General features: G+C 38.1%; 2 protein-coding genes across 2 annotated transcripts; one reads left to right on the top strand and one right to left on the bottom strand.

Annotated features, from left to right (window-relative positions):
• Positions 1–2442: 2442 nt before the first annotated feature.
• LOC122967009 (zinc finger protein 436-like) lies at positions 2443–4570 on the bottom strand. Its single transcript, XM_044331359.1, has 5 exons — positions 4457–4570; positions 3798–3857; positions 3256–3410; positions 2534–2751; positions 2443–2450 (listed from the first exon to the last, which is right to left on the bottom strand). Exons 1-5 carry the CDS (start codon positions 4553–4555, stop codon positions 2443–2445), a joined length of 540 nt encoding a protein of 179 aa, XP_044187294.1. The 5' UTR covers positions 4556–4570.
• Positions 4571–5682: 1112 nt separating this feature from the next.
• Positions 5683–15223, top strand: tsen54 (TSEN54 tRNA splicing endonuclease subunit). The gene is made up of 12 exons (XM_044331078.1): positions 5683–5790; positions 7306–7464; positions 8050–8113; positions 8209–8292; positions 8441–8539; positions 8633–8685; positions 9641–9748; positions 10676–11135; positions 11264–11399; positions 11571–11631; positions 12439–12552; positions 13577–15223. The coding sequence occupies exons 1-12, from the start codon at positions 5735–5737 to the stop codon at positions 13725–13727; spliced, it is 1545 nt and encodes a 514-aa protein (XP_044187013.1). The 5' UTR covers positions 5683–5734; the 3' UTR covers positions 13728–15223.
• Positions 15224–15256: the final 33 nt, after the last annotated feature.

Raw genomic sequence — 15256 nt, 5'->3', positions numbered from 1 at the left:
TCTGCCCCCCCCCTCCACCTTCTCTTTCTTTCTCTCTCAACCCAACCAGTCAAAGCAGATGGCCCACTTAGAGTCGGGTTCTGCTTGAGGTTTCTTCACATTAAAGGTGAGTTTTTCCTTACCGCTGTCGCCAAGTGCTGCTCATGGGGGAATTGTTGGGTCTCTGAAAATGAAAGAGTACAGTCTTGACCTGCTCTATGTGAAAAGTGCCATGAGATGACTTTTGCTGTGATTTGGCGCTATATAAATAAAATTGAATTGAATTGAATTGAATTAATGTTCATGTTTGTATGAACATTTTGTGATTGTCCATTAAAAACGTTCCCTAATTATCTTGATTAAAAATGTAATTCAGGTGACGTTAGATTTTTCTCAAAACTATACTAACTTTAATTTCTAGGAGACAAGGTTGATCCTCTTCATCTGAGGACAGACTTTGTCTGCACATTTTCAACTCTTTTCTCTTTGCAATAAGGATGTTATTAAACACATTCAAAGCTGCTTTATGAAACAGGATTTTCTGAAAATAAGCCTGATTTACTGAAGTAAGTCTGGTCTATCTGTAGTCTTGCTTTCTGAAACCCCTCGCCCCCACCCCCCACCCCACCACGATCACTAAACTCACAGATCACATGAAATCCTGTTGCATTAGTGCTGCAGTTAATTGACAAAACCAACAATAAGTGAAGTGCTTTTGTATTTTGTGTATTTTCTCTGTCACAGACTAGTCATGGTGACACAATGTTTCATGAGTTCTGTGTGCTGCAGCTTTAGATTACTTTCTGAAAAATGTCTCAAAATGTGGAACCAACTGTAGAAATACATTTAATCAAATAAACTAAAGCTGAGTTAAATGTGAGTGAATGCTTTCTTAAACACTTACACTGTCTATGTCTGCACTTCCAAACAAATAGCATTGAACAAGGACAACTTGCCGCAGATTCAGTTCCAGTGTTGTGTGACGAGGTGAAGTTCTAGTTGATCCGAGCAGAGACACACTCAAAATCTGCAGTCAGTGGCTGCAGCATTGGCGGCACATTGTTGTAGGAACTTTGAGTTTGAGCATGTTCATGAATATATACATCGACATTCTTTAAGTAATTTGACATTTGAAGACTGTCAATAATTTTAACAAAAATATGGAAAATGTTAATCAATCCATAATGAGGAATTAATCTATAATCTATAAGCTTTAGTTACTTTTCAGATTAAGATTTGACACAATGGATAATATAACAAGCTTTTAAAATACAACACATTTTTAAAGATGAAACCAGTGGTTTTCAACCTTTTTGGCTTTTGACGTCTTACAAAAAGCAGTGTGTAGTCGGGGTCACATTTCACATGTCTATGAGTTGTTAACAGCTCCACCAAATAGTGATTTTTCCCTCTAAACTTCTCACATGCTTTCATTTCAATAAATGTTCAAATGATCCAATATTTCAGCAAGAATCAAAGATTAGAGAAAAAGTCCAAAAACTGAAAACAGATTTGTGTATCAGAACTTTGTTTTTCCTTCTTTCCTCTCCCATTAATGTAAGGAATGTATTCAATTAATCTATAATAACGATTCTGGCACACGATCGCTGCATACAGTCTACTATATGCCAGAATATTCCACAGTACTTCTCTGTGGGATTGATCACAGCTCCTTTACAAAGAGCAGAAGTTGCAGCTTTAAGTAGAAATGCACATTATGCACATTTATGCTCATTACAATACCATTGTCTTTGCGCTACACTCACTCCATCTACTAACTCAAGTAAGTTTTTTTGCACTATGAGTTGCAAATTACATTGATTTTGCAAATATTGTAAAAAAAAAACATATAGTCATAGTTTTACCTTTTTTTAATGATTTCTTTTAGTGCTAAGTTTATATACTTTGTTCGAGTTTATTGCCAATTTCATTTTTTTTATTCTATTCTAATTCTAAATTCTAAATATTTTAGTATTTGTTCATCCATTTTCTGTGTGTGTGGGGAGGAGTGTAATCCTGTATTGTACAATGACAATAAAACTGAACGTTGAACCTTGAAATGGTCTTTAGTTTGGGAATCAAACCTCCAACCCTGCCAGTGGTGATGCCTTGCTCCTCAGTGAGTTTTGTACTCTGTGTACTGTGTGTGTGTGTAACTCTGGTATATTTGCTGCTGTAGCTTTGACAGTAGGAGTAAAGCAACAATAAAATTTCACACCTCAAGTTGCATGCATGTGAATATTATTGAAACATTTTCATGACAAGTTTTACAAATCACGTGTCATCTTTTAACATACAAGGGATCCAGACAGTTCAAGTGCACTCTCTACACAGTGTGAGTGTGCTGATGTTTCTTTAAAGTGTCCCATCAAATGTAACTTCCTGCACTGCTCACAGGTGTAAGGCTTTTCTCCAGTGTGAGTGCTCCGATGTCTCTTTAAATCTCCAGATAGAATGAAACTCCTACCACACTGGTCACAGGTGGGAAGTTTTTCTCCGGTGTGGATACATTGGTGATACTTCAAATATTTTGAGGAAGAGAACCTCTTCTGACACTGGTCACAGGTGTAAGGCTTTTCTCCAGTGTGAGTGCGCTGATGGTTCTTTAAATTTCCAGATTGAGTGAAACTCCTACCACACTGGTCACAGGTGTAAGGCTTTTCTCCAGTGTGAGTGCGCTGATGGTTCTTTAAATTTCCAGATGCAGTGAAACTCCTACCACACTGGTCACAGGTGTAAGGCTTTTCTCCAGTGTGGATACGTTGGTGATACTTCAAATATTCTGAGGAAGAGAACCTCTTCTGACACTGGTCACAAGTGAAAGGTTTTTCTCCATTGTGAGTGCGCTGATGGTTCTTTAAATTTCCAGATGTAGTAAAACTCTTCCTGCACTGGTCACAGGTGAAAGGCTTTTCTCCAGTGTGAGTGCGCTGATGGTTCTTTAAAGTTCCAGATTGAGTGAAACTCCTACCACACTGGTCACAGGTGTAAGGTTTTTCTCCAGTGTGGATACGTTGGTGATACTTCAAATATTCTGAGGAAGAGAACCTCTTCTGACACTGGTCACAAGTGAAAGGTTTTTCTCCAGTGTGAGTGCGCTGATGGTTCTTTAAATTTCCAGATGTAGTGAAACTCTTACCACACTGGTCACAGGTGTAAGGCTTTTCTCCAGTGTGAGTGCGCTGATGGTTCTTTAAAGCTCCAAGTTGAGTGAAACTCCTAGCACACTGGTCACAGGTGTAAGGCTTTTCTCCAGTGTGGATACGTTGGTGATACTTCAAATATGCTGAGGAAGAGAAGCTCTTCTGACACTGGTCACAGCGACGTGTTTTCTCCACAGTGTCGGCTCGCTGATGTGGATCCATTTGTCCTCCTATGAAACTCTCCTCACCCTCATCATGAGGTCCAGCTAAGTTTTTGCTTGTTTGTTTCTATGATGCAAAAAGAGAGAAAGAGAAAGACACAAGGAGTGTAAGAAGGTTTTAAATAGTGGAACTGATACAAGAAGAAGTTTCCTGATGCATGAAAAACATGGACGAGGTGAAGAAGGCATTTCCTTTTCCAAGCCAATAGTTTTCTATCACTAAACACCTGTGAGTGCTGTATGGCTCTTACATCATGGCCACTTACCAAAAGAACAAAGAGACACTGTGTTTAAATCATTCTCTGTGTGTTCAAATGTCTTTGTTGTCAGTTTAACTCATGGTTAGATTAGTTTCACCTGTCAGTTAGCTGCTAACAGAGACTGAAGCATCAGAACTGTTGCTATGGTTACAGGCAATTTAGTCTTGAGCCTTCATTAAAATTCTGGTTCTCACCTCTGCTGATGAGCTCATTTTACTGCTGTTTGTCTTCTCCTCTGCTTCATATTCCTCCATCTATCATCATAAAATAAAGACACAAAAAACAGCCAAGTTAACAAAAATTACAACAATACACTGCTAGAAGTGATTGTCAACCCTAGCTAGACAGTTATAGACTAATAAACAAGAATCCAGTCAGACATGTGCAACACACAGGTGGCACACAGGCATCATACTTCACTTTATGATGAGCATTTTTTAAAATAACTGCTGTTTACAAATGAACTAACTGTAAGCATTATATTTCAGAAATAGCCATTAGTGGAAATGATAAAAACCATTTAAGTGTGACTATTCAGTCAAAATAGTTATTAAAATAGTTAATTCCACAGTGTCTTTCATAACACAGAGTCTTCACTTTTGCAGAGGAAGAAGTGCATCCACATCACAACAGGACCAGTTACAATTTACAGAACAAACATGCAAATCAATTAATTTAAATAAATACCAAAATGCTTTACAGCATAACATTTATAACCAAACTTACAGTAAACTAACATTGTTTGGCACCTGTGTTTTCTATCTGTGATGTGATTTAAGTTTTCTTGTTGATGCTCTAACCTGCAGATCATCAGCTACAAGTATAAAACAGATGAACGCTTGTATGTTCTTACCGTTTCTGTCTTAATGGAGTTTAATAGAATCCTGCAGGTGATGGGCATCTTGACTGAGCTCTGAGTAGCAGGTTTGACAGATGTACTGATTGTTTCCATGGTAACAGCTGTCAAATCCAATCCAAAATAAAAACAGATCTATAAGCCCTATCCAAAAGCTTTTTGAATATAAACAGGCCAAACTATGAAGCATTATATGCACTAAATAGCTATATAACATCACAGTCGCCCTGATGAACTAATAAAAAACTAATAAAAATGAGAGAAAAATTGAAAAAAAAAAACATAATTGTAAAAAAACTTATTTGCAGCTGATAAATAGGCTGTGGGAATTCATCAGTTCATTCATATTTATATTATTATTTATATTTTATACGCATTATTTTTCTTTTTAGTGCACTACATCCTGGATTAAACTATAGGCCCAAGCTAACGAAAGCTCAGAGTTCATTCTGGATATTGGAAATATTTCAAGGTTTTATTTGTTATAAAAAGAATAAGTAAACGAAGATATATCAGGCTTTTGATACACGGACAATATTTGTTAGTGTGATCAATTCATTTCTGGTTTTGGTCCTCTCATTGGATTTTTATGGAGGGTTTTGAGGGCCGAAACTAAATATATAAATGCATAAATAACTATATAATTAAATACTTAAATAAATGAATAATTATATAATAAAATGATTAAATTAATAAATAATTATGCAATTTAATGCTCAATTGCCAACATAAATAAATGCATCACAAATTAAATGAGACATTAAATATATAAATGTTAAATTTATTTGTGTATTTATTTATCTTACAGAATTAAAGTCTTTTTAGTGTCAAAGTCCCTGTTTTTGTTACCATACTTCCACCACAGATCAACAGGGAAACACTGTCCGAGGAAACACAAAGAGGGAATTTGATGCTAGAAAGACTGTAAATGTGGCAGATATCCACTTGATATGACTAACTCAGACTGCTGAAGCCTCATATAAGCTTCACATCAACTTTTAAATGCATTTTGGCACTAAATGATAAAAAGTGGATTTTGGCCTCCATCACCTACATTGACAGCACATTTGAAGGGGATGTTTTAATAACCAGTATGAACAGGAGGAGTGATTACAGCGAGGAAAACCTCTTTCACTGTTCATTTGGACGCCTGACTGTTGTTTCTCTTTATGTCCTTTGTCGCCCCCTGCTGGCTGTGTTTATAACTACTTCTAAATACTGAACCTGACCGGCACCAGGACCCAGAGGAGATGTGCGGCAGGGAGGTTGGTAATCATGGCGGACCAAAACAAGACAGACACTCAAGAGAAGTTCTACAGTGAAATATTAAGGTCTGTTGTTGCCTTTATTATCAAATATTAATACATTTAAAGATAGACAGTAATAACCTTTCTGCCATTCTCACTCAGCGGCCCTTTTATACTTTTTCTCAGCCGTCTGAGCTCTTTAACGGTTGTCCTGTCCGCATGCTGAAATGGCTCATTTACCTTAACTGTCAAGTCTTGTTAACTAGCTAAGTTTTGGAGTTATGTCAAGATATATTTATGTTCAGGGAAAACATCACTTAAAATTTGCTGAGACAAATAACCTAGCTTTATAGCCGTAGCTCTGGTTAGTTTATTTCCAGAGGTGTGGCGGTGGTAGAATATTATTTTGAGACGTTTTATGAATCATTGGTAATCTACACTGGGCTCTCTGTCGCCATCCTCTGTGTGTGTTGGTGAAAAACAATGGTGGGAAGAGGAAGGGAAACTAATGTAAAAAAGATGAGAATTAATCGGTAAATGCTGTTTGGAGGACTGGAACTGATTTACACAACTATGGCAGTGAGTCACATGCAGCGGTGGAAAATAACTGAGTACCTTTACTTAACTACTTTACTTGAGTATTTCCATGTGATGCTACTTTATACGTCCACTCCACTACATTTCAGAGGGAAATATTACATTTATTTGACACTACATTTATTTGACAGCTTTAGTTACTTTTCAGATGAAGATTTGACACAATGGATAATATAACAAGCTTTTAAAATACAACACACTGTTAAAGATGAAACCAGTGGTTTCCAACCTTTTTGTCTTTTGACGTCTTACAAAAAGCAGTGTGTAGTCGGGGTCACATTTCACATGTCTATGAGTTGTTAACAGCTCCACCAAATAGTGATTTTTCCCTCTAAACTTCTCACATGCTTTCATTTCAATAAATGTTCAAATGATCCAATATTTCAGCAAAAAAAATCAAAGATTAGAGAAAAAGTCCAAAAACTGAAAACAGATTTGTGTATCAGAACTTTGTTTTTTCTTCTTTCCTCTCCCATTAATCATCTCACCACCCCTCAGATTTATCCGGTTTGGTCCTTATATCTTTGGCCCATTTCCCAGCCTTCAGCATCAAAATTCAGACAAGCTTTTTATACATTGAAAAGGTTGTAACTTATCATATATATGACAAGCTCCATTCAATGTGAAGCAACTTCTGCAACTTTGTGCATCAGTTTTTGTGAATGTGTGTTCCCACAAAGACTTCACAAATAACAATAACAAGCTCTAATTTAAAGCTCTGGATATGACATCTTACATTCAACTGAGTTACTTGTTGCAAGCTCTCTTATAAAAAGTACAGTGGCTTTCATTTTCATCTGATCGTGACAGGCTTATTAAACTGTAATGACGACCACCTCTACATCGACTCTAAGAAGTTCAATTAAAAATTATATTTCATCACGTCCAGACGCTTCAGTCAATATTTACATGCTTTGCCTTTATCTAGTGATAAAAGCATCAAATGTCACATGACAGGAGCTAAGTGCTGATGTCTTTTTTTTTTTTTTTTTTTAATTCCAGTCCATCTGAGCTGTTCGCAGCTCGGGCCAGGAGTCACAAGATCCCAGTCAGAGGACAGAAGGACTTCTTCCCCAATGACTCGGATGAGCAGAGAGAGCGTCTCGAGCAGAGTTTAAATGAACACTGGAGCCTGATATCAGAGGAGAGAGTGGAGAGGCTGTGAGTAGGCGTTCATCCGTCGACGAGGAGGAGGTTTTCAAAGCAGACGTTTCTCACAGCCGCATCATGATATCATGTCATCATCATTATGAGACAGTAACTCAGTACTTTAAAGTAAAAAGTAGAAGAGAAGCTCTGATTAGGGCTGCAACTAAGGATTACTTTCATTATCGTTTAATCTTTTGGAGAATTTCTCGATCAGTCGGTTAATCATTTAGACTATGAAATGTGAAAAAGTAGTGAAAAAATGGCCACAGTGACGTCTTCAGTTTGCTTGTTTTGTCTGACTAACAGTCCAAAAAGATATTTAATTAACAAAAAAACAGCAAATATTCACATTTAAGAAGCTGAAACAATCAAATTTTCTGCATTTTTGCTTGAAAAAAACGACTGAAACGATGAATCAGATATCAAAACAAGTTGCTGATTATTATTTTTGCAGCTCCAGCTCTGATAAACCAACTTCACACTACTCACTCAGCACCAAACAGACAAAGTGAAAGACTAGCCGGTGGCTAAAACAGTAAGAAACACACACACACACACACACAAGAAAATCGCTGACTGTCTTCTATTTTCCTGTAGAGGAAGCCTCGTGAAGGCCACGTGGGTTCCAAGTGACCAGATTGTGGAGCTTCAGTCTCCAGCTGTGAGTACGAGATCACACCGAGCGACACACTGTGATCTCCTTTTCTTGTTTGTGTTAAGTTATTATAACGTATCTTACGACATGTTATTACACAGGGCAAGTTTTGGCAGACGATGGGCTTCTCTGACAACGGCAAACAGTATCTCCTCCCTGAAGAGGCTCTCTACCTGATGGAGTGTGTGAGTGACAGATAAAAAAAACCTGTTTGTCAGGATGCGGTTCACCGGTTCTTTGTATTTATTCAGTTGTATAACACTCCATGAGTCTACCGCTAGCACATGATCTGTGAAATATTGATTTGATGACATGAATGTACTGTGTGAACAGGGAAACCTGCAGGTGTTTTACCAGGACCTGCCGCTGTCCATCCAGGACGGATATGAGAGGTTTCTGTCCTCAAACACAGTGAGCCTCCAGCAATATCAGGTACCATTAAAAGTATGATACATATTCTGGAGAAGAAACACAATGCTGAACTGGTTTAACACCTCCTTTTTTTTTTTTTTTTCCATCACCAAGGTGTTCGGGCATTTGAAGAGACTTGGATATGTCGTGCACAGGTTCGATCCCAGGTAATAGAGTCTTAATGCCTCATCCAGACGGCATTAGAAATATGAGATAATCAAGCTGTGATACGTGGTAAACAAGAGACTTTAGGGAATCCACTATCAGTTGGTCCAGACTGAAATTTAAAAAGTGTATTCCATCCATCAATCCGTAATCTGTACCTGCTTATAAAGCTCCTTTCAGACATGCGCTTTGTTACATAAATGCAAATGCAGTTTTACATGTTGGTCTCAGGTTTGCATAAACACACGAGTCAGATAAAACGGCAAAGTTACGAGGTCAGACTGACTAACAAGTAACTTACAGCAAGTCTGAACTGAATGCCGTCACGTTAATGTAAAGTCTGCAGCAGCGAGAGGTTAAACAGACGCCGAGAAATGAAGCGCACGTCTTGTTCACCTTCATTTTTATAAATGTCTCTCCCAGTTGTCATCTCCTGAGGAAAGGGAGCTGATTTTAAGTTGATTATCAGAATCTACTCCTGTCAGACTGATCTATAAAAATGGGAGGAAATACGCAAGTGGATGCATACCAGGCAGTTGGCTTAACATCTAGAAAAACACTTTATATATGTGAGCAAATTGGATGAAAAACAAAAGAGCATTACTTAAACAGACAGCAGTGTTACTTGTTCAGTGTCTGAAAGGGCCTAGGATGGGTTCATAACTTCTCCTTTAGCTTGACTTTGGGGTTAAAAATGAAATTGAACACTCTTTAGAAACCGATCGATCATTCGCAGCAGTTGAAACACGTCAGATTGCTGTTATAGTTAACTGGAACTGAAATTATTACTGGGATTAATGGGTGAAATCAGCTGAAGTAGTACTTGTTTTTTAGGGAAACTAATCATGGCTTGACTGGATATTTAGTGACTCGTTATTTTGGTTTGTGTTACTGTGGAGCTCTAGAGTTCAGCTGAGCGCAGGTGTTGTTTTTGTCTTTTTTTTTTTTTTTTTACAGTTCAGAGCCGTCATCCTATGCGAGACAGCTCAACCTGCCTCAGTCACATGACAGAGCAGGGAGACAAGTGAAGAGGAAACGCAGCACCAGCCCCACGCCTACATCCAGGTAAACAGAGGCTGTACCCGGAAATAACTTCCTTTGTACACACACACACACACGTCCGTAGCACGTACACTACTGTTTGCTAACAATCCCACAGTGCAATCCGTCACATTTAAAAGATGCAAAAACTAGAGTTGTGCAGTAATGATGATGCAAAATAAAGAATAATTGCACACGACTATATTTTCTTGTTAATCTGCTTAATAAAGAACAATTAATAAAGTAGAGGCTGGTGTAGATAAATCTGTTAATTATATTTTTGATTAATTTAAGGGGCGCTCTGTACTCTGAATCCTACAACTCTCATAAAACAACTTAATGATGTCTTTTTATAAATTCTCTGTGCTTGTTCAATGTCATAAAAAATGATCTTTGATGTGTAAAAATCTGTGGATTTCCCCTTTAGTTGTTTAATCTATAAGTGTTAAAAAAATACAGAAAAATGACCCTCACAATCACAGAGATTACAAATAACACGTTTTTGTCTTACCAACAGTCTAAAGATATTTAATTAAAGATGATAAATGGCTTCTGGGGTTAGTTAATTTTCTGTTGATCAACCTATTTAATTAGTGACTGACTTCAGAAAATGACTGTACAGAGCAGAGGTCATTCATTGACAAATTTATGTCAAGTCCATTTATTCATAGAGCACAAACACACACACATAGTGATGAGGATCAAAAGAAAATTAATACAAATCTAGAACTGAATAAATGCAATTAGGATAAAGTCATAAAAACACAGTGGTAGCATTGCACAGAGAACTAATAAGTAATAAAAACAGCTTTTTGTGGCCATTCATGTCTTAATAATGACTATTATGAAGGCATGCTAATTTCAAATTGTATAGCAGCTCATTATCTGTAAAGTTTTGTTCAAACATGTGAAATTTTCCATAACTGGTGTTCACGAGTGTCTTTTCTGCAGTCATACTGACGCACAAGACGCATCCACGACGGAGAGAATGGAGGAGGATGAACGCAGCCATGAAGGCGAGGAGGATAAAACACTTCCTGAGTCGCACGTGACGACCTCTTCAGAGGCCCAAACCGCCGCTACAAGTCCAGCGGATAAATGCGAGGGCAGGACCTGGTGGGTGACGGATGTTGGCGGGGACTCAGGCCATCAGGCGGATCACCACGCCGCCTCGGGTTCAGCACGCTGGGACTTCAGCTCCATCCTTTTCCCAGACCTGGGCTCCGGCGAGCGCCTCTCCAGCTGCCTGGCCTCCCCGGACTCCTCTCTGCTGCCCGGGGCGTTGGCTGTGGGAGACTGTGACGTCGCCCCCTGGAGGCAGAGAGTAAACCTACGAGAGGTAAAGATGTCGGCAAAGGAGAGGGAACAGGACAAGCATAGGCGTCACTGGGATGTCAACAAAGACAAGGAGGTTTGTAGCAGCTTCAACATATAGAAAAATGTCTCATTCTCTACTTAGGTTTTGCAATGTCATCAGTTTTTATCTTCAAGTGGTATTAACGGGGGACATCACGGGGGGGATCACGTTCCTTCTTCAAGGTTCGGCAGTGCAGAAACTGGGCAGAGTATCGGGATCTGCTGGCAAGGCGAGAGAGGAAGCGTAAAGGTCAACAGGCACACTTGTGGAACAGCGAAGTCGCTCCTTTACATGACCCAAGACAACAAATCCCCACCGGTGAGTTGACATATAGAGTGAAAACAGTTAATCTACTTTATTGATCTTTTTTTTGTTTGTTTGCCTTTCCAGTGTCAAGAATAAACTTTCATGCTTGACCTCCTTCAGTCTGATCTACATTATCAGTTGTTTCTGATCTTAAACATTTGTGTTTTTTTTTTTTTATTCCAGGGGAGCTGCTGGATAAAATCAGTGTGATTAAATCCACCCATTTGCTGGAGGGAGCCTCCAGGTATCACTTACTTCTGTTCCTATTGTTGTATTGATTAAAAAAAATGTGAAAATGATTTTCCTTATCTGACAGCAGTTCAATCAGGAGAGACTAAATGTAAAATAAAGTGAGGAAAGTGCTTATGATTGGCATTTTATTGGTTATAGATTACTCTGTATGACTGAAGAGATGTACAAATGGTCTTTAACATCAGTAAATGATCAGATGTTTCCTCCTGACTGAGTCTAATATCAGGTGGTGAAATCACAGACATGTCAGCAGAAAGCAGCTCACATAGTGTTAAATTCTGACAGCTACAACATGAGCAGTTAATAAAGGGATTCAGTGTTTGTTGTACCTTTGTGTGCATTAGGTTTAAGATTACGGTTTATCCAAGAAAACTATACGTTATATAGTATAGTGTAGTATAGTAGTTATTTTCATGGATCCACTGACAAATTTCAATCTGAGACTTGAAATAGACTTTGTAGGTTTGCAGTTCCAAATTGTAAATTAATAAAAGGTGACCTTATGTGAACTTGTATTCGTTGTGATTAGAAAACATCAACTCCGAGTGACTTGTGAAGGAAAATAAATCAGATTTTGTACTTTATGTGAACTGAGCTTGTATTTCTGTAATCACAGGTCATGATCTTTAATTTACTAACCTACAAAGGACGGAGGAACAAAGGAGCGTGATGCTGTAACTCCAGTGTTTGTCAATGACTCGTTGTGCCGCTCGTACAGCTGAGCGTGATGTATTGTACCGTGAATGGAGAGCGCATCGTTCAGGAAATATTGATGACCTCTGTGTTTTTGTCCACGTAGGTTGAAAGGTTCAGACGAGTGGAGGATTTGTTTCAGTGTTTACCAACCTGACTCGGTGGCTGATTTCAAGAAGAGCAACCCGGGGAAACCTTACTCCCGCATGTGTGTTTGCAGGTAAGAAGTGATGTTTATTCAAGATTGGCTTACAGAAAACAACAGACTTCTGACTCAATTTAAATAAATATCACAGTTGTTTGAGATGAATGGAGCTTTTGTCTTTTCTGCCTTTCAGTGGTTGTGATAGAGATGCAGTTAACCAACTAGTCTGTTGATTAATAATTTAGCCCTCCTGAGTGTAGCTAGACCATGTTCTACAAAACATTTAGTATCTTAGTTTATGATATTGACAGGCGTCTTTTGTCTCAACTGTGAGATTCTCAGCTTTCCGAGGTGCCTTTACAACCATCAGGGCTGATTTACGGCGCGTGCAATCACATGATACAGGAACAGAAGCTTGTTAGCTTACAGGCTTTACTCGAGTCACTGTGCAGCACCCACTACACAAAAATTAAACGACTGCAGTCTTCCATATATCAATAGGTCAGGTTGTCTGTTTTTCAGTGATATAGAACACTTTGATATTTACTCTCAGAGTTTATATTGACCAAAATATAAAGACAGCATTAAAATGTACATATTGTCACATTGTTTACTAAAAAAAACACCCAGGACAATATGCAAATAAATGGCTGTAACTCGCTGAGGAAAAGGTGTATTTCTTGTCAAACACGGTATGCTCACACAAAGGTAATGCATGATGGTAACTTCACACTGCATCAGAAAGAAAGGAGCAGGTTCCCCTGAATCATATGATGTATAACACTTGATACTCACTGAAAGAATAAGCTCAGAATTGGCAAAAAATATAAAACTATGTCCAGGCTCTTCTGTAAAATGTCGGAAAATAGTGAGAAATGCCCGTCACAGTTTCAAAACCCAAAGAGATTTATTTTATAATGATGCAAAACAGAGAAAGTAGCAAATGCTCAGATTTGAGAAGCTGGAATTGGCAAATGTTCGACATTTTTACTTGATGAATGAATTGTTGGTTCATTTTCTGTTGATTGATTAATTGTTTCAGAGTACGCTGGCCTGTCTCCCGTTACATAATTTGATTCTTCTCTCTGTCGTGTCCCAGTTTCGACGGTCCCGTGCCCGACCTGAAAGCTATCAAGCTGCTGGCCTTCCAGAGCGGAGACATCCCGGTGGTCTTTGCTGTGGTGGACCACGGAGACATCTCCTTTTATACCTTCAAAGACTTCCAGCTGCCCACCGATATCTTCCCCTGAGACCTCACTGCTCCCTAAACCTTTACCAACATGTATCCAGACCTTCTAAATAAATAAATCTGCATCTGTTGGACTGGCTGGACACACTAAAAACAAAAATATCAATCAATCAATCAAAGCTCGATGTAGCAGATTAAAATAAATCATGAAAAACACAAAGTTCCTTTGTGTGTCTGACCAGTGATTTGCAGTTGGAGGATCATTTTAGTGCCTGAGTCGGTAGAACATCGTCGTCTGCCACTGTGACCTTTTTGATACGACAATAAGCGGTGCCAAACAAATGGAAATTTTCAAATTCTACATAAATTCAAATTCTTTTTCCTTCCTAATCTGGACAAACAGACAGTTAGAGTTATTTCTATGAGCTATTACAATGACCAGACTTGTTGTTGTTAATTTTCTGCAACAGCTAAAGTTAGATTGAGTATTTTATTAATCCTAATGGGAAATAAATTGTAAAGTTGCTACAGCAGCCATGCAAAAAAAAAAGTTGTATAACTTAGTTTTGTTTACAAAGAAAAAGAAGATGATTTAGAGTAAGAGGAAAAAAAAAAGATACGTTGTTGGTTTTAATGATGCTGTATTTTTAATTTAAAGACAAGAGAGTGTGTTGTTGTAGTTGTGTGTGATCAGAAGAAGAGTTCCTGACACACCCTGAGGATCGTTTGTACTCAGCAGTGCTGCGAGGTGAGAAGTTAAACCACAAGAGTTCAGCAGAAACAAGATTTTCAGCTGCAGTTGAGATGCTCTTTATAGACACACTTCCTGACTTAGTCACAGCGCTCATTTGTTCCCCCAAATCTTCTTCCGTTGCACTTTTAATGTGTTTAGACTCATTTCACAGTTTCACAGACACAAAACAAATGATTCTATCTTTAAATAAGAATAGCTGCAATTTACATTGTTTTTGAGGGAAATCGAGGGATGTTTCAGCTTCAAATCAGGAGAACAGGGACGACTAGTCTTTCTACTCTTTAGGGATAATATGTGGTGATTTATGAACTGTCTTCATTAAGCCACTGTGTGTCTACATGTATGCAGTTATATAATGTGGGCCACTACTATATGTTCAACGTGTGTTGGGGAAGTGTAAATGGTTTGTCATGTAAATTCTTTCATTTGCATAATTAGAAATATAACTTTTTAATAAATTAATCTTAAGATCCACTTAAAATCTTTCAACCTTGTCTTTAGAAACCTCGAGTTAAGATGAATTAGTCCAACTACAGAAAATCAAGACTAAACTTTGATGCTCAAGTATAACAAATTTAATGTCTGTAACTTGCACTTTGCAAGAAAGTTGTGATCTGTTTGGTTTTTAACTACAATCATATGAAGGAAAATGTTTTCTGTCTGACTGTCGCAAACTGTGAGCAGACATGGGAGACTTTATTATTTAAATCTTGAAATGTGCTGCTGAAATATTGCTGTTTACTTTCTTATGTGCAGGGTTTTTTTTTTTTTTTTTACTTTCCAATTAAAAACCTTGAATCATTTCCTGTCACGTGTCTGTTTCCCCCTCGACCGCG

The sequence above is a fragment of the Thunnus albacares genome, chromosome 17 (genome assembly GCF_914725855.1).
Source record: "Thunnus albacares chromosome 17, fThuAlb1.1, whole genome shotgun sequence".
In the NCBI taxonomy this organism is placed as follows: Eukaryota; Metazoa; Chordata; class Actinopteri; order Scombriformes; family Scombridae; genus Thunnus; species Thunnus albacares.
Note: the sequence above shows the minus strand (reverse complement) of the source record. Positions and strands in the feature narration are given on the sequence as shown.